The 25,568-nt window shown below is 40.1% G+C and overlaps 1 protein-coding gene across 6 annotated transcripts in view; it reads right to left on the reverse strand.

Annotated features, from left to right (window-relative positions):
• Positions 1–25,568, reverse strand: part of LOC104589068 (Golgi SNAP receptor complex member 1-1-like) — a 48,802-nt gene that overhangs the window by 11,599 nt on the left and 11,635 nt on the right. For 4 of the 6 annotated variants that reach the window (XM_088893685.1, XM_088893686.1, XM_088893687.1 and 1 more), the window contains exons 4-5: positions 10,388–10,501; positions 10,121–10,234 (exon numbers count right to left, since the gene is read on the reverse strand). In XM_088893685.1, the coding sequence (XP_088749811.1) occupies positions 10,121–10,234; positions 10,388–10,501 (228 nt within the window). Of the gene's footprint in view, positions 1–4,774; positions 4,794–9,998; positions 10,235–10,387; positions 10,502–25,568 lie in introns of those variants that run through there. The other 2 variants (XM_088893688.1, XM_088893689.1) reach the window with 2 other exon arrangements.

Below are 25,568 nucleotides of genomic sequence, written 5' to 3' on the forward strand. Positions count from 1 at the left end.
GGCTTGGTCATCTGTCTCTTAAGGCACTTTAGTTACTTGTTACGTTGTTGAGTAGTCTTTCTACTTTAGAATGTGAGTCGTGTCAGTATGGAAAACATCATCGTGTTCCCTTTAGATCTAGGGTTGATAGTCATGTGTGGAATCCTTTTTCTTTAGCCCATTTAGACATTTGGAGTCCCAATAAAATAGTGTCATACAATGGTTACAAATACTTTGTAATTTTTGTTGACGATTATTCAAGGATGACATGGCTTTATCTTATGAAAGAAATGAATGAATTGTTTTCTATTTTCCAAAAGTTTCATGCTGATAATGGTCAAGAATATTTTTACACCCTTTCAACAATATTTGGAACAAGATGGTATTATTCATCAAACCTCATGTGCTTACACGCCTCGACAAAATGGGGTAGCTAAAAAAAAGAACCGCCGCCTCTTAGAAACTAATCATGAATGTACCCAAACATTTTTGGAGTGATGTTGTACTTACATCTTATTTCCTCATTAATCGGATGCCCATGTCTATCCTTGAAGGTCATTCCCCTTCTCCGTCTTGTTTCCTACCTTGTCTCCTTTCCCTCTCATTCCAAGGATTTTTGGATGTGTGTTTTGTTCATATCTTGTGCCTGGAATGGACAAATTAGATGCACAATCTACTAAGTGTGTTTTTCTTCGCTATTCTAGAACCCGAAAAGTGTATAACTATTATAATCCCAGTTTCCAACGCTCTTTTGTTTGTTTCGATGTTGTGTTCTTTGAGTTTGTTCCATTCTACTCTGGATCAGATGTCTCTCCTCCTCCACCTTCACTTTTAGTTCCGTTTGAGGACCCCATTCCTCTTATTCTAGTTGTGTCTCAACCATTGTCTTCAGTGCAACTTCCTACTAAACAACCACCTATCAGGCAAGTGTATACGCTTCGAAAGGTAAACGTAGACAAATCCAACAGTTGTTTCGGCACCAGTTCTACCCCCTCTCTCTGACCTTGACCTTCCCATCGCTTTGTGGAAAGGTAAACGTAGTTGAACTCTTCATCCCATTTCCAATTATGTTTTTGCATCTCACCTTTCTACCTACCATCAATAGTTTGTTTCTCTACTATCTCCTAGCTAGTATGTATGATTGGCCTTTATTTCAGCTTGACATCAAGAATGCTTTTTTACATGGTGACTGTTATGCAGGAGAGAAGAATGGAAGAAGAGAGAAAAGAGAGAAGAAGAGAGAAGAGAGAACTGAGAGCAAAAGATACTACTGGTGGCGCCAACAACTAAAATAAAAAAGCGTAAAAGTACAATAGTACCCCTGCAGTACTAAAATAACAGTTGTTAACACTCCCCCTCAAGTTGGGACATAGATGTTAGTCATGCCCGACTTGTCACATAAATCATGATGTCGTGAGTAGTGTAGTCCTTTTGTAAAGATGTTTGCAAGTTGATCCTCAGAGCTGACATAGGGAGTACACACTTCCCCTGTGATAACCTTATCACTAATAAAATGCTTGTCGACTTCAATGTGTTTAGTTCTATCATGTAGCACAGGGTTAGCAGCAATGCTTATGGTTGCTTTGTTATCACAGAATAGGATCATAGGTCTGTCCACTGGAAAACCCAACTCACTCAACAGATTCTTTATCCACATAATTTCAGCCACTCCATGAGCCATTGCTCGATATTCAGCTTCAGCACTGGATCTAGCTACCACACTTTGTTTTTTGCTTCTCCAGGTAACTAGATTTCCTCCTATGAAGGTACAGTAGCCACTAGTTGACTTTCTGTCATTTAGGGATCCTGCCCAATCTGCATCAATATACACTTCAACTTTCAAATGTCTGTGCCTTTGAAACAACAAGCCAACACTTGGAAACCATTTAAGATATCGGAGAATTCTTTCTGCTACTTCAAGATGAGTGGTCATAGGGGCATGCATGAACTGGCTAAGGACACCAACTGCATAAGCAATGTCTGGGCGGGTCATAGAAAGATATAACAATCTCCCTATAAGTCTTTGAAACTGTTTCACATCCTTGATAGGTTCACCTTGGCTATCACCTAATTTATGGTTAGGATCAATAAGGGAACCAACTGGCTTCACTCCCATTTTTCCTGTATCCTGGAGTAAATCTAGGACATACTTCTTTGAGAAATGAAGATACCCCTTTTTGAGCGGGCAACTTCAATTCCTAGGAAGTATCTTAGAGAACCTAAATCCTTTACTTCAGACTGTGTGGCAAGAAAACTCTTCAACTTTTGGATTTCATCCTTCCAGTCGCCAATGATAATTATATCATCAACATATACTATCAAAGCAGCAATTTTTCCTTCTCCTCTTTTCACAAACAATGTACGATCAGATTGACATTGCTTGTATCCTTTCTGCTGAACCGTTGCATGGAGTCTGCTGAACCAAGTTCTCGGTGATTGTTTCAGCCCGTATAAAGACTTCTTCAACCTGCACACCTTTTGTTCATTGCCTTGAGCCTGAAAACCAGGGGGTTGTATCATGTAAACTTCCTCTTCAAGGTCACCATTCAAGAATGCATTCTTGATATCAAGCTGATGTAGATCCCAGTCAAGATTAGAAGCAAGAGAGAATAGAACTCTAATGGAGTTCATCTTGGCAACGGGTGCAAAAGTCTCTGCATAATCAACTTCGTACATTGAAGTTGAACTTTGATGGAAGTAGCATGGGTAATCCAGGATTATCCGAAATGGGGGGTGCTTTGAGAAATGAGAAGGGAGAGATTTTGTTGCTCTACTCAGGTCCCTTGGGAACTGGGGACTCCATCAGGGCAGAACTTTTAGCTATTATACAAGGGGTGCAATATGCAAACCAGCTGGGGGTACAACACCTAACAATCGAGGGGGATTCCAAAGTGGTGGTGGGTTGGTTGAAAAATCCTGAAGAGGCTATGTGGCGTTACAAGAATGAAATGAAGAAATTTAGTTGGTTGACAAGGAATATGTTGGTCACTGTACAATGGGTGGGGAGATCAGCAAATACTTTGTCAGATGTGTTAGCTAAGCAAGGGGTAAATAGGGAAGAATTGTTTTGGGCTCAGTTGTGATTCTTGCTTTTCTTTCCTAGTTTACTTGTAAGATTCAAGGAGGGGCTACAGCTCGCGCCTCTCCTTGGGATGTTGTATGAACTCACTCTAAATCTGCTTTTGAATTAATAAATTTATTATCATTCATCAAAAAAATCAACTCCGTACACTTGTGTAAACCCCTTTGCCTCTAAACGAGCTTTATACCTCTCCGTCGTGCCATCAGCCCTATGTTTGACTGTGAACACCCATTTACATCCAACTGGGTCATTTCCCTTAGGAAGATCTACAAGTTCCCATGTGCCATTTTTATGAAGGGCATTAATTTCTTCCTTCATAGCATCTGTCCATTCAGGTACTGAAAGAGCTTTTGCCATATTCTTAGGGATAGGGACACTGTCAATGGATGTGAGAAAGGCTCAAAAAGAGGGTGAAATGTTTTCATAGGAAACAAAGTGGGAAATGGGGTGTTTAGTGGTGCACGATCTAACACCTTTCCTGTGAGCAATAGGAAGGTGAAGGTCATTAGCAACAGAGGTATCAATTGCAATGGGGTCAAGGACATCAATGGGAACCAAGATACCTGAGTATGATCTGCCCCCGGAGAGTTTAATGGCATTGGAGGTACAACTTCTAGATTCTCCACAGCTCTTGAATTTGGTTGGCCTTTGTGACGACGGAAGAAGACACGAAAAGAAGAAGGATCAGGAAGAGGAGGGAGCTGAACCAGTTTCTCCTCATTCCTACTCTCCCCCTGAGGAGAAACAGGGAAAAAAGACTCACTCTCAAAGAAAGAGACATCCATGGAAACATAGAATTTCTGAGAGACAATATCAAAACAACGGTATCCCTTCTGAGTGAAGGAGTACCCCAGGAATATATGCAAGGAATAGCACGAGAATCCAATTTTCCACGAGTGGGTGACAAATTTTGGACAAAACAACGACAACCAAACACACGAGGAATGGAAAGAAGGGGGGCCTTAGGAAAGAGAAGCTGATGTGGGGCTTTGCACTCTAACCAACGAGAGAGCATACGGTTGATGAGGTAAGTAGCACAAAGGACAACCTCAAGCAAAAAGTGTTTTGGGACATTCATATGGAATAGTAAACCCCGAGCCACTTCAAGGAGGTGTCGGTTCTTTCTTTTAGCAACACCATTTTGTTGTGGTGTTCGGGCACAAGAGCTACGGTGAAGTGAACCACGTGAAGCAAAAAATTCCGCAAGATCACTATGAAAATACTCTTTGGCATTATTTGGCTGAAAAATTTGGATTTCAGTTTGAAATTGGGTGACGACCATTCGCTGAAAATCTTGGATAATTTTTGGTACTTCATCCCTAGTCCGCATGGGATATACCCATGTATATCTAGAATAGTCATCGATAATGGTAATAAAATACTTGTAGCCACTCTCAGATGGTAAAGTAACAGGGTCCCACACATCAAAATGAACAATGTGAAAAGGAAATTCAGATTTATCATTTTTTGAAAGAAAATGAGTTCAACACTACTTACTCAATTGACAAGTTTGACAAGAGAAATCTGAAACGGACATCGACTTAAACAATTCTGGAAACACCACTTTCGAAGACTCAAAAGATAAATGACCAAGACGATAATGCCATAAATAAACTTGACTCTTACAGGACTGACTCTTAGACTCTGTGACTTGAAGACCAACCTTATTCTCCAACATGTAAAGTTCATCAACCATACATCCTCTACCAATCGTCCTCCCCGAGGCCAGATCCTGTATCACACAGTAAGAAGGGGAAAAGGTCATTGAGCAGTTTAAGGAATTAGTAATACTACTAACAGAGAACAAATTAATGGGAAATTTCGGAACATGTAAAACATCAGAGAGGGTAAGGCCGAGAGGGAGAAAAATGGCTCCTTGACCAGCTATGGTAATGTATGATCCATCAGCTAGTCTCACCTTGTTTCTTCCAGAAAGAAGGTGATAGGTTTGAAAGTAAGAGGGCGTAAGTCATGTGTTTTGGTGCTCCAAAATCAATGATCCAGGGAGTGTCAGGGGTATGAGAAGCAACATGGAAATTTGTGGCAAAGCTACCTGATGTAGATACAAATGAAGTTGAGGGAGGAGCATCCATCTGATGAATTGCTCTACCATAGAGCTCTAAATGGTCACGGAAGGAATTTATAATATCCTCCCTTGGGTCAGATCCAGATGAATGTGTCTGAGTCACAATATGATTCTTCTGAGTAGCCATGTTTGCCATAGTGTGTTTTCTTGTACCTTGCTGTCCTAACTTTTTATTCATATCTGAACCTTGCTTCTTATTCAGATCTTGAGCCCATTTCGGCTTCCCATGAAGATCCCAGCATGTGTCTCGGGTGTGTTGGGGTTTCTGCAATGAGTACACTACAATTTGTCCTTGTCATCCATCTTTTTCTGAAGATCCCCCTTAGAAGTATTTCCCCCACCGGTAGTAACACTCCCTTTCGCTACCAACACAACTGCATGTCCTCCAGAACTGTTCATCAAATTCCTTTTGCTTTCTTTTGATTGTACAAGAGCATAAACTTCCTGAATTGATGGAAGATCCTTGCTACCTAGAATCTGGACTCTAATAGATTCATATGTAGGGTTCAAACCATGTAAGAAAGCAAACACTCTCTGTTGGGAGACAAGTTTTTTGTACAGTTTTGCATCTTCATCACACTTCCAGTCCACACTCTAATAATGATCTAACTCCTTCTAGACAGAGTTCAAGTCTGAGTAGTACACAGATAGACACCTCTCCCCCTGTTTACAAGTAGACGATTTTGCCTGTAGATGGTAGATTTTTGCATAGTGACGCAGTTCCGAATAGCTTGATTTTGCTTGTTCCCAGATCTCATTTGCCGTTTCAGCCCACACGAAATTCCTTCTTATTTGAGGTTGCATAGAAACTAAGAGCCAAGACATGACCATGCTGTTTCCCTAGTTCCATCTGTCATATTCAGCACTCCCAGAATGTGGTTCTTTGATTCTCCCATTAATATAATCTATCTTTCCCCTTGCAATGATGTACAACTTGATCCCTCTTGACCGCTCTAAATAATTTAAACCATCAAGAGGAATAACAGCCATGGGAAAGGATAGGTCCACACCCCCACTCATTCCATTCGGCATTAAGGAAACACCGGATGTAGCAGAATCTTCACCACTCATGCTTTCAGATTCAAAAACAACTCTTAAATGGGGTACACAGCCTTAAAGAAATTCAACACAGGGGGTACAAAATTTTTTTTTTCCTTCAGAAACACCTCCTTTTTAAAAACACAGGTGTTGTTACAGCACTAACAGGTCATCCCTTGACTTACAAGCTCAACACAAGTGTTGCCACAGTGCATACAGGTCATCTCTTGACCTATGCATCAACAGGACTGCTGTTACAGCAAGTACTGGTCACTTTCTAACCTTCAGTTCACCATAAAAGTTGTTGCAGCACACAAAAGGTCCTCACAACCTACAGTTTCACAGGGACCAGTCGACCCCACAAAAAAGGAAGGAAAGAGGTGCTGACCACCTCACATCTAATCGGCAGACCTAGTACAAGTTCTGCCCTGGCACACGACCAGAAAAAAAGAAGAGAGAGAGAGAGAAAAGTTACTTTAGTGTGTGAGATCTTCAATCAGCCGAACAGCAGGTGAGGGTGGCAGATCTGGAAATCTAGTGCGAAGAAGAAAAAAAAACTGTTCACTCGACTTCTCCTTTCAGATCTGATAGTCCCGCTCTGATACCATGTTATGCAAGAGAGAAGAATGGAAGAAGAGAGAAAAGAGAGAGAAGAAGAGAGAAGTTGAGCATGGTATTAATCTGTGCCAAAGGGAGTATGTTCTTGATTTGTTAGAGGAGATAGGATTGTTAGGTGCCAAACCAGCTGAAACACCCATGGAACTAAATGTCAAGTTAAGTTGTGATGCAGGTGAAAAGTTTGAAGATCCTAAAAGGTACAGGAGCTTGGTGGGTAAGTTGAATTACCTAATCATTACTTGGCCAGATATATCATTTGTAGTTAGTGTGGTGAACCAGTTTATGCAGAATCCTCGGGTTCCACATTGGGATGCAGTCTTAAGGATTGTACAATACTTGAAGGGAGCTCCAGGTCGTGCCTTGTTATATAAGAGTGGAGGAAATCTTGAGATAGAGGGATACATATCTGTTGATTCGGCCAATTGCCCGGTTCAATACCTAACAAAAAGTCTACTACAAGGTATTGTACCTTTCTTGGGGGCAATTTGGTGAATGGAAGAGCAAGAAACAGATAGTGGTGGCAAGAAGCAATGTTGAAGTTGAATATAGGGCCAAGGCACACATTACATGTGAATTAATATGGTTAAAGAACTTACAGGAGATGGGATATTCGATTGATACTCCTATGAAGCTATATTATGAAAACCAATCTACAGTGGAGAGATAAGCACTACATATGTAAATATGGGAAGTCAATACACAGACTTGTTCACTATACATTTGAGTCGGGGAAGAGTGGATTATATATGTAACAAGCTGGGACTATATGACATATACTCACCAGCTTGAGGGGGAGTGTTAAAGTCGGTTGTAAAACGGTAGTTTGGTCATTTTGTTTTATGTTAAGAGTAAAGTGTAATGTCTATTATGTTTTGGTTTAAGTGTTGTGCCCCATACTTAAGTAGGGGCATAACTGTCTTTGTCCTTTTAATTAGAAACCTATAAATAACATCTGGCCAACTAGAGAGATAGATCTTCCTTCTCTAGTTCGAACCAAATCTTCTCTCCTTCTCTTCTCTTCTCTTCTCTTCTCTCTCTCTCTCTCTCTCTCTCTCTCTCTTACTATTATTCTCTGCTAATCTAGGGCTAAAACTAGTACAGATCTGTTTTGTAACAATAAGAAAAAGAATTTCATTGGAGAAGGGAGTGAGGTATGGGAAGAGGGAAAGGGGAGGGAAGAAGGGATAATTGATGAAGAATAGAGAGAGAAAGCTGAAACATAGAGGGAGTGGTTATTGGAGTCTGAATTTGAAGATGGAGTTACTTTCATGGAATGCTGAGGGCTTGACAGATGAAAGAAGAAGAATGGTTGTAAGGAATGTTCTAAGAAAACACAGTCCAGATGTAGTGATGTGACACAAGAGACGAAGCTGGAGTCGTTTGATCTGTGAATGAAGAATGAAATTTGGGGGTCCAATAATAGGGAGTGGGCAAGTGGGTCCATTGGGAGGATTGTTTATCATCTGGGATCCAAGTGTCCTTACAAAGACTAAGGAGAAGAAGGGAGTTTTTTCAATTTCAATTTGCTTCCAAATGGCAGAAGGGGAGTGGAGGTGGTGGCTTTCAAATGTGTATCAGTTAAATGAATAAGGGGTGAGGGTGGAATTTTTGCTAATTGGGCCCTAGTATAGTAGTATTACCAAAATTTAGACAACTAACCAAAGAGGACCTTGGGGAAGTGTTGGGGATTCAAATGTGTAATTTGGATAGTTAGTTTTGATTTGTAATTGAGATGTTTCTGATAGATTAGCTGTCATGTGGGTGTTGCCTTAACACCTGGATAGGATGTAATATTTTTCTTTTCTAATGAAAATTTATTTTATTTTTACTATAAAAAAAATACACAAGTTGATACAAATCTACCTTCAACTAGCTGCATTATGTATCTATTTGATCAAATCCCCAGACCACCTCCTATCTACTACCCCTTTAAAACAAAAATTTGAGACCATTCCCAGTGTTTTAAAAGGTGTGGGAGGCATACGCTTGGAGGCACGCCTCCAGGCGAGGCGCTCCCAAAATGCCCTGAGGCGTATGCCAAAGGCGTTGACACCTCTGAGGCGTACACCTCTTGCACTTTTTTCATGAGGTGTGCTAGAAGCATACACCTCATGCGCCTCATGCACATTTTATATAAAAAGACAGAAAAAAAAAGAAAAAAGAAAAAAAGGAAAGGAAAGGAAAAGAAAGGAAAAGAAAGAGAAGAAAAAAAGAGAAAAGGAAAGAATAGAAAAGGGAAGGGAAGGGAAGAAAAGATAAGGGGAAAGAATAATGTTATGCATTATTCTTAAGGAGGTTATGCATCTTTATTCTTCTTAATATAAAAATTTTTTATTAAAAATAAAGGAAAAATGAGATCCCCCCTTCCTCTTCATCCTCCTCCTAACCCCCCTCCTCTTAAGGAGGCTTACACCTCCTTGTGTTCGGGAGGCTTACACCTCTAGGTAGTGGAACGCCTCGCGTCACGCCTCAGCGTTTTAAACCATTCCTACCAACTTTTCAACCTAAGTTGGTGCTTTACTGAAATAGTGAAGGAGATGCAATTGATCTAGCATATAAAAGGTTTAAACAAGAAGGGAAAATTTGCACAGAGATCCATACCCTTAGTGATCATGTGGTCAATATGGATTGAACATAATGCACAGATTGTTAATGAAAAACTATCCTATGAGGAAGTATAGGAGAATAGTAGCAGTGGTTCACACTTGGCCTTTTTTATAATAAGAAATCAACAAAAAAGAAAAATACAGAGAAAATATAAATTCTAATGACAAGATGTCACCTCATACAAAGAATAAAGCCCCTTGCAAAACCACAGCCTTACAAAACAAAGATCAACATACTCAGGCCCACCAAACTACTTGGAAACACAGGAAAGACTACCAACAAGACCTCAACAACACAACATAATGACCCAAGCCAACCCAAAACAACCGCAAAAACCTTCACCCCATTCTCTCAAAACAGACGTTTTTTCAGCAAGAATTAATTCACCTCCCGGAAAACCTCTCACCCTCTGAAAAAGCTCCTAAATCTCTAAGAACCAACTAAACCTAAGCCACAACATTAATCCCTCACAACCGCTTTTCACAGCCTCATACAATCCATATGAACAGATTATGATGACTCATTTATACCTCTCTTGCTTTCCTTTCCTCACACAGACACACACACACGCACCATTTAGAGAAAATATATAACAAGTATATCAAAATTTCATCGAACAAAAACACTAAGGGAAAACTAGTATTCTCACTTACAATATATAAATAAAGAATAAGGAAGCAAAACTCCATCAGAGATACCACATTACCTACCTACTTGGTCAACCAGTAAATTAGAATGAGAAATGTGCACACAGACGCAACAAGGGAAAGGATGATGGTATCCATAGATTTTCTCCTTTTTATTGCTGAGAGAATGTTATTTACCTGCACAAATATATCAAATGAGTTTTTTAATGAAATAGTAGAAACAATTACTCAGTATCTAATGATGCCAACTTTTTGTTATTGATGTATCTAACGATGTCGATTGGTAGCAAGAATACCTTCAATTATGCATTTTTAAGTAAGTTATCATACCGTTGGGAGGCGGCTGCTAACATTGGTCAGCTTTGAATTTAATCCCCCAAACATAGTACGCTGAAGGGAAAGTCCTCCGAGTGTTGTTTGTGCTTGTGAGATCACAGTGTCCATCTGAAGGCATCAAAACATCTTATATTGATGTCTTTTTCTGGACAGAGTTCATTTAAAATAAATGGAAGCAACCTCAAGAAATAAAAACGTATGCTCTTTTTCTAAAATTTTATTTATAGTGAGCCATGTAACAAGAATAACTCCAATATATTGTTGCATACTCAGACTGTTATCTGCATATGTCCAAAATTAAAACTATTTAATCAAATCAAAATGTGAAAACAGGTTTGCTCACAGAAGAAATTCATCATTACCAATGCAAGTTTGATAGATTGAGGATGTAAAAGGCACTTTGCCTTTGAAACTTAAACAAATACAAAGTTTTGGAGGCTGGAACCTGGGGAAATATTGTAAAGTGTGACAATAACCAGGAGAAATCTTGCAACCTATGACAATGATGACATTATTTTACCGAGCGACATAAGCTTATGTATAAAAAGTAGGATGTAGGGTTCATCTAGAGGCAAGATTAGCATTTATGCCAGGAGTGGAAGAAGGAATATTATCATCCACCATCCCATTATCAACCAAACATACAAGGCTCTTGTATTAAAGGGATAAGGAAACAAGAAAAGCAAGGGAGAGTTAATAGCAATAGGGGAGAATCTTTGAAAAGGTTCGTATAGAGAACAATGCAGTTAACATGTTAACAAGATTCATTGTAGAGAAGTTCAAGCACAGCTTAGACTTGATCAACCTCACTCATTGCTGAAGATTGATGCACTCCAAGATGAGAGTGCAGGGATATATTTCCTAGAAGGGGATGCAAGAGCAGGAAGCATCTACAAGATCTTCAGGGAGGTTATTACAAATCCAGGTGGAGATTGATGAATTCTAACTTGTATTGTACAGGGATGTTTCCGGTATAGATTGAATATAAATTAGGAAATCTCTATACGAGCTTGCTTTTTCTCTATGGTTGTAAACTTTTGAATTTAGAATAGTGAATCTTACATGGATGTAGACACAAAAAATGCAAAACCACATAAATCTTGTGTGTTATTTTCTCTTTACACTCTTTTCTTTCACTTCTTTTGATTTCCCTTCACAATTCAAAGTTCATCCGAAGGTATGCACTTAGCATCTGATATATTACATCTTTCCAAACTATTTCAAATGCTCATGTAGAAGAGCATCTCATTATATGGGGTCAGCGAGTAGAGCAAAAAAAGATAAAAAAGAAAGATTATTAACCGCATCATTGTTCAGAACAGTTAATTAAATTAGATCAAGAACTGAGAGTGAATGGGGGCTATCCTGTATTTCTCAACATATCTTTCTAAAGGAACTAATCAACTCAATGATCTTGCTCTTCCTTTGATTTTTACCATTGGTATGGGGCAGTGATTTAAAAGACGCGCCTAGGCACACAGGCAAGGCGCATTTTGGGGTATGCGCCTCGCCCAGGTCCTAGGCACACCCCTTTCAAAAGGCGCACACCTGGTGCGCCTAGGTGTGCACCTGATGCGCCTTGCGCCTCAACCCAGGCATGCACCTTTTTAAAATTTTGTGCTTTTTGCTATTGTTGTTCATTCATTCATTGCAATAAAATATCTTCTTAAAAGGCAATGAAAGTTATAAAATCATTTATTTTTATGTGAGAAATAAGAATTTCAAACCCTAACATAGAATTGTTCGGGCTTGCCTCGAGAGGCGTGGTACAAAGGCGACTCATAGAATCAAGAATGCAATATGTTTTACATCACATTAGCTACTTGAAGCAATGCAATTAAGGATAAAAAGAGATTGTGGGTTTTACATGCTTGAAAATGCTTTATATGTTTGCTTTTATTTTTAAATTTTCATTTGAATACGCTTTACATGTTATGTTTATGTATTTTAATTTTAGATAATTGGTTTTTTAAAACACTTGTTTTAAGATTTAAGTTTATATTTTTTATTAACATTATGTTTAATATTTTTTGCATTTTTTTAAATTTTTTGGCATTTTTTTGAATTTTCTGACTTTTTTATTTTTTAGCTTTTTTTGTAGTTTTGTGCCTTGCTTAATAAGGTGTGCGCCTCAGGTGCAAATTGGCCCTTGCACTATGGGATGGGGGTAAACTGTTACCTATAAAACTACCAACAAGGGTAAGAGGTCCAACCCTTTATCACCTAACCTTCTATCTTCATTAATATCATTACTTAGAAACAACTAATGACATTATCTCTAAACATTTCCCAACAACACTAGAAGATGTTAGGGAAATGAAAAATGGGTGAACTAAAAGAATTGCCTCTGCTTCATACCGATTTCACCTGGTCTAACCTTCAAACAAACCCTATTTGCTCCAAACTAGATAGATTTTTGTTTACTGTGGATTGGGAGGAGCATTAAGGAAACCTTGTATCTAGAGCCTTGCCTAGGGTAACTTCTGACCATTGGCCTATTTTCATTGCCAAAGAAGGAGTGGGTGGTTGGTGTCCAGTACCGTTCAGATTTGAAAACATGTGGTTCTGTCACCCGGGTTTTGTTGGAAAGATAACGGATTGGTGGGCCGAGAGTGACCCAAGTGTGAATTGGGAAGGGATGAAATTTCACTGGAAGTTAAAGGAGCTGAAATCTAAGATCAAGGAGTGTAACATTCAACAGTTTGGTAGGATTGAAGAGAAAAAACAGGAAGTGATAGATAGAATTGAGGAGCTGGACAGCAAAGAGAATGAAGGGACTTTTGAGGAAAGGGATAAGGAGGAAAGGTGGACCTTAAGGAAGCAATTAAAAGATCTATTATATAAGGAAGAAGTAAGTTGGAGATAGAAGTCTAGACAAAAATGGGTGAAGGAAGGTGACAGGAATACAAGGTTCTTTCATGCTAGGCAAATAGCAGAAGAAATAAAAATTTAATCTCTAAATTGGTAGTTGAAGATGTAACACTCACCCAGCAATCGGAGATAGCTGGGGCCTTTGTGGATCCTTTCAAATGTATTTATACAAGACCCCTAAATGGAAGAATTTGACTAGAAGAATTGAATTGGCCTAAGGTACCCAAGGAATAAAAGGTGTGGTTTGAAAGGAGGCTTGAATTAGAGGAAATAAAGGAAGTTGTGTTCTCAATGGATAGATCTAAAGCATCAAGACTAGATGGTTTTACAATGTCTTTTTACCAAGATTGCTGGAACATTTTGAAACACGACCTTCAAAGATACTTCAATGAATTCTTTGATAGGGATGTGATAAACCTAGGATGAATTTTAGCTTTGGTTCTAAAGAAGAGTGGTGCTATTCATCCTAAGGAGTACAGACCTATCAGTTTGATAAACAGCCTTTACAAGATCATTGCTAAGGTGCTCTCAAGGAGAATTAGGATTGTGCTTCCTCACCTCATCTCTCAGAATCAAGGTGCTTTCGTTAGCAATAGGAAGATAATGGATCAGATCCTAATACCAAATGAGAGTGTGGAGGAGTTGAGAAGAAGTGGGAGAAAAGGGGCCTTAGGGATGCTGAAGTCAACCATGTTTCAACCTTAATTCAGACCATGGGTGGGGTGGTCTTGGACCCAGGGAGAAGGGATAGTAGACTTTGGACTCTGACCCTAATGGAGAGTTTTCTTGTGCCTCCTTTTTTAAGGCCTTAACACAACCCTCAGGTAGTTCCAACATAGACTTTCCAGTTCTAGAAGTTTGGGGCAAACTGATTCCCCCAAGGATTGGTGCCTTCTGTTGGGAAGCCATTCTGGGAAGATGTAACACTTGTGACTTGCTCCAGAGAAAAAGACCTAATCGGTGCCTATCCCCTAATTGGTGTATCCTTTGTAAGGAAAATGGCGAGAGTTGCTATCACTTACTAATATCTTGCTCACTTGTCTCATATATTTGGGAATGGACTTTCTCTTTATTTGGTTGCAGATGAACACCCCCGCCAAATGTACAAAGCTTGTTCGCCTCTTCCTTCTTTAGGTGGCCAAAGAAGAGGGGTAGACTTCTATGGAGATGTGTTAGAGCTGCCATATGTTGGACAGTGTGGGAGGAAAGAAATTCAAGGATATTTAATGAAAAAGAGAGGAATAAGGAGGTCATTATTGAAACAATTACTATTAGAGTGGTGCATTGGGTGAAATCTCTAGATATGTTTGACAATACCTCCACAGATATAATAAGAAGAAATTGGAAGGAAGTGGCCAACTCAGCACATGCAAAAACCAAGGTTAGCCCCATTTGGTCTCCCCAGGCCTCTCTGGATTTACCAAGCTGAACTTTGATGGGAATAGTGAAGGTAACCCGGGGCCTTCGGGAATTGGAGGAACTTTTAGGGATGAAGATGGAAAAGTCCTTGCTCTATTTTCTGGTCCTATTGGTGTGGGTGATTCTCTGCAAGCTGAGATTCTGGCAGTGATGGAAGGAATGAAGAAGGCAAGGGAGCTGGGATGCAGCAAACTTATTATTGAAGGGGATTCAAAGTTGGTTATAGGATGGTTGTAAGAAGAAAAGAAAGGCCTTTGGAAGTTTGCTAATGAAAAGAGAATGTTCAAGCAGCTAGCACAAGGTGTGGAGATTCAGATTCAATGGGTAAAGAGGTGTGCTAATTCTTTTGCGGATACCCTTGCTAAACAAGGGGTGGGAAGGGAACAACTGTTTTGGGCTATTCTGTAATTGAATTAAATTCTTTGGAGAGGGTTAAGAGAGTTTACCCCTCCCTTTGTACTTCTTTCTAAATTGAAAGTTTAATGAAAGGTTGTTATTGATCCAAAAAAAAATGAACAATAAGTGAAGACAAAGTCCTAATAGATCTACTCAACAGCTTAATTTCTTTTTTTTTTTATAAATGAGTAAACATTTTATTAATCCAGCAGATAAGAGTTACAGGCAACCCAAGGAAAGGCAGAGATGAAACCTTTCCTTTAAGATTGCTCAAAGGATTACAATTTCAAGTGATAAGTTAAAGTTACAAGGTAGCCCAAAAAAAGAATCCCAATAGACCCCCTGTTTAGCAAGTGAGTCAGCCATCGAGTTTGCTAATCTGCCTACCCACTAGACTCTAACTGTCATATTCCTTGTTAGCCATTTGACTTTTCTAAGGAGATCTCTATAGCCCCATATCACAGAGTCCGGATTCAGCAACCATCCTACCACCACCTGTAAGTCCCCTTCAATAAACAAATGTTCTATCCCTAGCTGGTTTACAAGCTGGATTCCTTGTACAGCAGCAAGCAGTTCAGTCCTTATAGTCTCCCATACCCATTGGACCTGAATATAAAGAGATGGTACTATTGTCTTTATTTCTCAGAACTCCTCCTATACCCAAAGGTCCAGGGTTACCTCTGCTACTCCCATAAAAGTTCAGCTTGATAAACTCCTCCCCAGGTGGCATCCATTCTACCAAATATCTATTCTTCCTAGTAGAAGTATTAGCCACTGCTAACCAACTCCTCCAAAGATCATCAAAGGAATAGGTATCAAACAGGTTTAATGTTTTCAGCCACTGAATTGCTCTTGTCAGAAAACGATCTTTAACTTTTGAAAACCTTCATTCCCTTTCAGAAAAAATTTTGGTGTTCCATTCTTCCCAAACAGTCCACAAGATAGTTGCTTTGAGTTGAAAACAGTTCACTTGATGTATGGAACTGTTTGAGATTAGATGCAAAACAGAAACTAAACAAACAAGAGAGGAAGAGAAGAGAGAGAGCTGGTGGCAATGAGTGTTAGAGAGTGAGAGTTTCGAACTTAACCTCACTCTAACACTCTAAACATTTTATTAAGGTGTTAATCTTTGATAAATTACAGAGAGGCCCTTGAGTGGGCAGAAAAATACAAAAAAAACAAGACATTATAGAGTATGGGCCCAGAATAAGGCCCATAACAAAGAGAAACATAACATAACATGAAATGACAGTCTATGGGCCATTCGGCCCATCTCCTCTACACTCCCCCTCAAGCTGAGCATAGATGTTAATCATAACCGGCTTGCCAGTGTCATGTTGAAGCCTTGCCTTGGAAATGCCCTTGGTGAGAAAATCTGCCAATTGTCCTTCAGAAGTAATGAATGGAAGACACACTTCACCAGAGGAGACTCTTTCTCGAATAAAGTGTCGATCAACCTCAATATGTTTGGTTCGATCATGTTGTACCGGGTTGTGAGCAATGTTGATGGCAGCCTGATTATCACAGTACAACATCATGGGTTTGTCATGATCAATCCCAAGTTCTTCCATTAAGGACCTTAGCCACAACAATTCCGAGACTCCATGTGCCATGGCTCTATACTTTGCTTCTGCGGAGGATCGGGCCACAACAGATTGTTTCTTACTCCTCCAAGAGACAACATTACCAGCCACCAGACTGCAATACCCTGAAGTAGATCTTCTATCATCAATATTTCCAGCTCAATCAGCATCAGTATAGGCTTCAAGTTTCAGATGACCATGCTTGGTAAATAGAATTCCTTTTCCGGGAGAGCCTTTCAGATAGCACAAAATCCGTTCTGCTGCTGCCATATGAGTATCTCTAGGAGCATGCATCAACTGGCTAATGCAACTGACAGCATACGCAATATCTGGCCTAGTCATGCACAGATACAGAAGCTTCCCAAGAAGTCTCCGAAAGACCCCTTTGTCTTCCAACAAAGTTCCATCCGAAGCTGAAAGTTTGTGACTCATATCAATGGGAGTTGCACCTGGTCTTGCACCCAGTTTTCCTGTTTCAGACAACAAATCAATGACATATTTCCTTTGGGAAATAAGAATCCCATCCTTGGATCTGGCAACTTCTATGCCAAGGAAGTATCTCAACTCCCCCAGATCCTTAATCTCAAATTCTGTACGGAGGAAAGACTTAAGAGCCAGAATGCCTGAGGCATCATCACCAGTCACTATAATGTCATCAATATACACAATGAGATACACTGCTAGAGATCCACTTTTCTTTACAAACAGAGTATGATCTGATTGTGTCTGAACATAGCCGAATTTAACAAGTGCAGCTCTAAATCTCTCAAACCAGGCTCTAGGGGATTGTTTGAGACCATAAAGTGATTTCTTCAATTTACATACATTTCCTTGCATATCTTTCCCATACATTCCTGGAAGAAGACACATGTAGACCTCCTCATGTAAGTCACCATTCAGAAATGCATTCTTTACATCTAATTGATAGAGAGGCCAATCAAAGTGAACTGCCAGAGATAAAAGAACCCTCACAGATGTCATCTTGGCAACAGGGGCAAAAGTCTCCAGGTAGTCAATCCCATATGTCTATGTGTAGCCTTTTGCAACAAGTCTGGCCTTGTACCTCTCAATAGTTCTATTAGCCCTGTATTTAATGGTAAAGACCCACTTGCACCCAACTGGATCCTTCCCTTCAGGCAAATCCACCACCTTCCAAGTACCATTTGCATGTAGAGCATCCATTTCAGTCTTCATGACATCTCTCCATTCTGGAATCCCAAGAGCTTCTGAGACAGACCTAGGAATGGGGTTAGAAGCAACAGAAGAGAGGTAGGCAAAGTATGAAGGAGAAAGCAGGTCATAAGAAAGGTGTTTGAAAATGCAGTGTGCAACACTTCCGCTTCCCTTTCCTAACAGCAATGGGGACATCAAGGTCTGGGAAGGATGATTCCAAAGGAGCTGAAGCAGTACCTGTTATCTCATCTATGATTGGGAATGTATGAGCCTCATCTGTTGTAAGGGAAACTACTTGCTCATTCCTGGATCTCTGCCTTTGATACACTTTGGGATTATGGGTAGGACGAGGAGGTAAAGAAATAGGGGCACTAGGACAAGAGGTATGAAGTGATTGATCCTCCTTTGATTCATTTGGTGAGGATACAGATTTGTCAAGAGGGTCAACTGGGATAGGAAGAAAAAGAGCAAAAACTTGTAACAGACTCTCCCCCTGTGGACAATGTCCTTCCTGAGAGGAACCATAAAAAGGAGAAAGTTCATCAAAAGTAACATCCATAGAAACATGTCGGGTGCCAGTCTTTGGATCAAAACAACAATAACCCTTTTGTGTGGGGGAGTAACCAAGGAAGATACATTTGTGGGCTTTCGGTTCAAACTTATGTCTCTGCACACTTGGAATGTGAACATAGCAGGTACAACCAAACACACGAAGAGGAATTGGGAAGAGATCCTTGTCTGGATGAAGAAGACAGAAGGGGGATTTAAACCCTAAAACCCTGGATGGCATACGGTTTATGAGATAGTTCAACAATATGTCTATTTTTCCTCTCATCAACTCCATTTTGTTCAGGGGTTCTAACACAGGAGTTTTGATGAATAACCCCCATGTCAGAGAGATACAAGGATAAACTCTTCTCAAAATACTCTTTTGCATTGTTAGATTTGAAAACCTTAATTCTGGTATCAAATTGAGTTAAAACAAGCTCATGAAATTGCCTCACAAGTCTTGGGACTTCATCCCGGGATTTCATTAAATATATCCAAGTGAATCTAGAAAAGTCATCAATAAATAGGATAAAATATCTGTAACCCCCCATAGAGGATAAGTGGTAAAGCCCCCACACATCAAAGTTCACAATATGAAAAGGAAAAGAGGATCTTTTATTGCTCACAGGATAATTTTTTCTACAATGCTTTGACAACTGACAGGACTCACAATTGAGACTGGTCACACTGACTCCCTTAAACAATTTGGGAAACAAATGACTTAAAGCAGAAAAAGGTAAATGACCCAACCGACAATGACTCAACATAATTTGACTGACAGACTCTGGAAAAGTAGAACCAAAAGCAACATTCTTGGGATGATCAAAGCATTGGCCAGGGGTGTCGAGCAAGTATATTCCATTTGCTTCATGGCCACTCCCAATCACCTTCTGAGACTTCAAGTCCTGAAACACACAGTGAGAAGGGAAAAAGGTTACACAACAATTCAATGACTTGGTCAAGCTACATACAAATAATAAGTTGGTATTTAATTTAGGTACATGAAGAGTGGAAGATAAGAGTAAGGAGTTTGTAGCCTTGACAGTTCCCTTGCCAGAAATAGGGGCAAGAGAACCATCAACTAAGGTGATTTTGTCACGACCAGGAAGTAAATCATATGAAACAAACAAAGTGGAAAGGTTGGTCATGTGATCAGAAGCACCTGAGTCTATGATCCATGGGGTTTTGAGATTACCTGAGGTGGATGCATGGTTAGCAGAAGCCCTTATACCTGAGTGAGCAAATGCGGTGGTGGCTGGACTTCCAGAAGGGTTGGATGATGAAGTTACACCTTTAAGCTGGCTGATCATCTTTCCAAACTTCTCATATTCCGCTTTCATGGCTGCCAATTGTGCACTGGTAGACTCAACCTCTGTATCTGTGCTTGTGGCTGCATGTGCACTTCCTGTCTTTCTATTATCATTCTTCTTCTGGAATCTGATAGGAACAAGATTGGGATGCAATTTCCAGCACTTGTCCTTTGTGTGTTTCGGCTTCTTACAATATTCACACACCACCTCCTTCTTTCTTGTGCCACTGTGAGCTCCTGTAACCCCTTTGGGTTTAATTCCCATATTTGCAAAATGATCATTGATACTAACTCCTTGAACCTACACTTGCCTCCTACTTTCTTCACTACTAACCAAAGCATATGCTTGTGACAATGAAACATCTTCCTTGGACAAGATGTTTTGCTTTGTAATGTCATATTTAGATTTCAGCCCTGTCAAGAACTCAAAGACCCTATTCCTTTCAACCAATTTCCTATATGTTTCAGCATCCTTGAGGGTATCCCATGTCACAGCCTCTATCAAATCAATCTCTTGCCATAGTGATTTCAGGGTTGAGAAGTATGTTGCAAGTGACTTCTCCCCCTGCCTTAGATTCTTCACATCACTTCTCAGTTTGTAGGCTCTGGCAACATTCAACTTCTGGGAGTAAGTTTCTGCAACACTATCCCAAATTTCTTTAGCCGAGTTCATCCACAGATAATGTTGGCTAATCTGTGGCTGCATTGAGTTCGCAAGCCACCCAATCACTGTGTAATTCTCCTGCACCCATTTCTCATAAGAGGGATCCTCCTCTGGGGGAGCTTTCTTACTCCCAGAGATAAACCCCCACTTTCCACTACTGCAAATATGAATTTTTACGGATTGTGACCAGGCCAAATAATTGGTTCCATCCAATTTAACTGTAGTTACAGCCAACAAGGAATCAGTTGTAGTTCCCGAATTATGTCCATATTCAGCAGTGCTCTTGTTCTCAATTTCTGAAGTCCATTATGTAACAGCTTCAATTAGGGTTTCGGCAAGCCTTCCAAAAGTGACCTGATTTCAAAGAACTCAGATTGGGTTGAAACAATAGCAAACACAGCAACACACAAACTCAGTTCAGATCTGACAGCCGTGAGAACCAAGTTCAGTGGCAGCACTTTCAAGGAGAAGAAACCCTGATTCAGCCTTTAAGGAACAACCAGCAAGCCTCCAAACAATATGTATCCTTGGTTTCCAACAATAATTTCCCAAGGAGAACAAAAAATACAGTCCACAGTACCTAAGAGGACTTTTTACAAACACTATGTATGCAACAGTCAACACTTCACTGTTAACCCAGCAGAAATCACTCCAAGAACACTCCGTCTAGGTCCAAGAAGTAGCTGAACTAAAGTAGAGGCTTGTACCACTTAGTTTAGATCAGTTTTCAGCAGTTTTGGAAGTCCAATAACAACCGAACCACACTTTCAGAATAACCCAGAAATTTCCGAGTAGAATCAGTCCAGCAACAGTGGGCCGAATGGAGGTGTGCTTTGAATGCTTTAACAGTCCTCCCAAATAACAAAATAACTCAGCAAAGAACTGAGAAAACAACTTACAGTATCTCTGGTTTGAACTTCAAACCAGGCCGAACACTTTGCTCTCTGAGCTAGCTTCGAAATCCCCTTTTTCTGATTTCAAATCAGACTAGAAAACTTGCTCTCTGATTCTTCCTGGTCACCGAACCCTTCTTCAAGTGTATAGAAACTTGGGCACACTCCAATGACCTCCAAGAACCAGGCGAATGACTGTAAACATTCAGCCCTAGAACCTCCTCATGCAGTTGGCTGAACTAGAACCACATGAGGGACACGCCAAGCAATGACCCGCTCTGATACCAAGTTGAAAACAGTTCACTTGATGTATGAAACTGTTTGAGATTAGATGCAAAACAGAAACTAAACAAACAAGAGAGGAAGAGAAGAGAGAGAGTTGGCGGCAATGAGTGTTAGAGAGAGAGTTTCAAACTTAACCTCACTCTAACACTCTAAACATTTTATTAAGGTGTTAATCTTTGATAAATTACAGAGAGGCCCTTGAGTGGGCAGAAAAATACAAAAAAACAGAACATTACGGAGTATGGGCCCAGAATAAGGCCCATAACAAAGAGAAACATAACATAACATGAAATGACAGTCTATGGGCCATTCGGCCCATCTCCTCTACAGATGTCAACATAATTCTCCCTCTCTTTGTGTGCGACTCAAAGGTAAATAGACAAAACAACAAGCTAATATTGGATGGCAGGTTCCATCTAAACTCTAACAACACAAATCCAATTCCATAAAGCTGCAACAAAGGAACAAGAGATTAGGAAGTGGTAACAATTCTCATTCTAAGCTTTACAAAGGGCACAACAATTAAGGGATAAACACCAATTTGATCTCTTCCTTTGCAGGTTTTAGGAGGTATTAATCTTACCATAGTAGACTTCCCAACAAAAAACAACAATCTTTGGGGAAATGGGTCTAGTCCAGACTTCTTTAACTAGGAAACCACGAGATGCAGGAGTAGAGCAAAGGGATTTGAAAAAGGAGGAGCAAGTAAAGTTTCCTTTCGGATTAGGGGTCCAAATTCTTAAATCAGGTTTGGGAGGATCCAAGCATGAAAAATCAAGTGATAACAACAGTTCTGAAACACAAGTAGATTCGCCATCACGTAACCTTCTTTAGAAACCAAAGTCCCAGTTTAAGGCCAAAGGAGTAACCGAGAAAGAAATAAGCATTGAAATCGTCTCTTTCTTGTAACAAGAAAGAGAGTAAAGAGAGACATAAAGGTTTTTAAGAAGTTGGTTGCCACTCAACAGCTTAATTTGACTAAAGAGAGGAAAAAATGTTTTTAAGGGATTGGTTGCCACTCAACAGCTTAATTTCACCCTAAAAAGAGGCTTATTTTGAAAACATGATGGGATATAGGGTTTATATGGATTGGAGAATTGAAAAGATGGCCAATTACAATTCAAGGATCCTTTCCACGGTGGAAGGTTTGAATTTAGCTATCTACATGGTTGAAATATGGTACGCCATACAAGGAAATTACCTACTTGACTCAATAAGCATACATTTTTCTCTGTTAAAAGGCTTATATTTATTAAAACTACAAATATATCTTGAAGTTTATTTTTACAATTTTACTAATGCATAAAATCCATTTAACTATCTAAATATGGAAATTTTGTAAAACTAATTAAGATCAAAATGGTCTAGAACTTATCAGATTGCAATGCTACTTAACCAGATGGCCATATCAAGCTACAGGTTCCTTTCTAGACTACTACCCAAAAAATACTCCCCAAATAAACACAATTTACTCCTTTGTTGATGACTTAATTAAAGGGTGGAGTATAGTAGCAGCTTCTTCCTGCCCCTCTTTAGATATCCAAGAGGACTGGTCGCCCTCATTATCTATGGCTGTTAAGATAAACTTTGATGGCAGTTCTGTAGGTAATCCAGGCCCCTCTGGAATTGGGGGTGTCTTTAGAAATGGGAGAGGAAATGTCCTGGCCCTTTATTCTGGCCCGATAGGATTGGGGGACTCTCTTAGAGCAGAAGTTCTGGCACTCCTACAAGGGCTCAAGCTAGCTAAACAACTGGGCTTTCAGCAGTTGGAAGTGGAGGGAGATTCAAAACTGGTAATAGGTTGGATGCTGTAGAGAACATTGATGTGGGCCCCACAGCTACGGTCCCACTGTGTTCGTAGGGTAGAAGGTGTTCTAGTCTGCCTAGGGTTAGCTATTGGTCATTTAGTTGTTTCAGTTGTTATTTATTTCAGTCTTATTTTTGCTCTATTTGTTATGTAAAGACTAAGGGCAGATCTGTCCTTTCCATGTAATGAGCATAACCTATAAATATTAATTAAAGTGGCAGCGGCAGAACATTAAGCTTCTACTCCTCCTTTTCAACTCTTGTGTTCTACTGCTTCTCTTCTCTCTTCCTCCTTTTTTCTCTTTACCTTTCTTCTTATTTTCGAACCTGAAATCCATTAGGGTTCAAGACTGATAACAGTCCTGAACTTCTACTTGTTATCAGAGCTAGGGTTTCTCATGTGAGTCTAGTCCAGCCGACCACATGAGAACCATCTAAGGCTGGAAGCTGAGAAAGTAGAGTTCGTTGACTGGTTCTTGGAGATCTCCAGAGGATTAGCAGCTGTTTGAAGAATTGCCACAGTTGCAGCGAGTTGGTGATCAGGAAGAATCAGAGAAGGCTAGGGTTCGGGTAACCTTGGAAGGCAGCGAACAACATCCTATTGTAAGTTTTTTATTTTCTGAGAGAAGTACTATCAGAGAAGATAGGTTGGACCTATCTAGCAAGGGCGACCGAACCACTCTAGGGTTTATCTTTCTATTCTCTAGGGTTTTGTCTTAATCCTGCGGCAAACCCTAGTACTGGACTGAACCTTGTGATCTAATACTGCGGCAAACCCTAATAGTTCTCTCCTCAGCATTGATCAGTTTTAGGGTTTCATATTAACCCTACTACAAGCCTTATCCGTACGGTACTATCTGGAGTGTATGACTGAGAATTTGCTTTTAGGACTGATTAAAACCCCAATTCGGCTCCAGCATATCAGATTGTTCTTCAAACTGTTTTTCAGTTTTCTTTTGGGGTTTCGAACTCTTCTAAGGGGGTGAAAACAGTCCGGACTGTTGCTGTTGTGTGTGGTTACTGATTTCAGATCAGTTTTATACCTGTTTCATGTACATCTACTGTGAGTACAGATTGGTTCTATACTGATTTTGTGATTGTGGTTGATAGTCCAAGTGCTGGTTTTGACTGTAGTAACCCTATTTTGGAGACTTTTGGTTCTTGACCGAAATGGAGTTTAAGAATCAGGCCGAAGGCAGTATTGGGAACAGCAGTTATGTGGTATGTGGGCATTGTAAGAAACCCAAACACACAAAAGAAACATGTTGGAAGCTACACCCTTATTTGGTCCCGGCAAAGTTAAGAAGCAAGAAGGGTAACGTTCATGTGGCAGTGCATACTAATTCAGCACCCTCGTCTGGCACAAGAGGCACATTCTTAGAGACCTTAGCCGCAGTTCGGGCTGCTCTTATACAGTTGGAAGGGGAAGTTGGTAACTCAACTCAACCACCGCAGTCACCATTAGCCCCCGCCACATTTGCTTCCGCAAATTCAGGTACTTGAGCCTCAGCCTGCCATGCCTCAGCTCCAGGTACCACAGAACCCTGTTGGGTAATAGATTCGGGTGTATCCGACCATATGACTAGCTTGCCTTCATTGTTTACCACTTATCATTTATCTTCTGGTGTGGATAAAGTATCTATTGCTGATGGCTCTCTTGTCCCCATTTCTGGCAAGGGTGACATCAAGCTATCGAATACCATCTCCTTGTCTTCTGTCTTACATGTCCCTAAGCTTGATACTAATCTTCTTTCAGTCAGTAGTATTACCAAACACATGAACTGCTCAGTAACCTTCTTCCATGACCGGTGTGTTTTCCAGGACCTGAAGACGAAGAAGGTGATTGGGACTGACCGTGAGACGAATGGGATCTATCTGCTCGGGGAGAGTTTTCGTCAGAAAGAGTTGGGGGATAAGAAGTCACTTGTTTCCCAAAGTGTGAGTTCGGTTATGCAAAGCATAACCGATTGGGTCATTTGTCTTTTCGGTCCTTAAGGAGTTTGTTTCCTAATTTGTTTGAGTCTGTTGAGTTGTCCTAGTTGCAATGTGAGAGCTGTGAGTTTGCTAAACATTGTAGACACTCTTATTCGTTGAGCGATAAAAGGAGCAATCGTCTTTTTGATCTTGTGCATATGGATGTTTGGGGGCCATATCACATTCCTTCCATGGATGGGTATAGATATTTTCTGTTATTTATTGATGACCATACCCGGTTTTCTTGGGTTTA

The sequence above is a fragment of the Nelumbo nucifera genome, chromosome 8 (genome assembly GCF_055504915.1).
Source record: "Nelumbo nucifera cultivar China Antique chromosome 8, China Antique-T2T, whole genome shotgun sequence".
Taxonomy (NCBI): domain Eukaryota; kingdom Viridiplantae; phylum Streptophyta; class Magnoliopsida; order Proteales; family Nelumbonaceae; genus Nelumbo; species Nelumbo nucifera.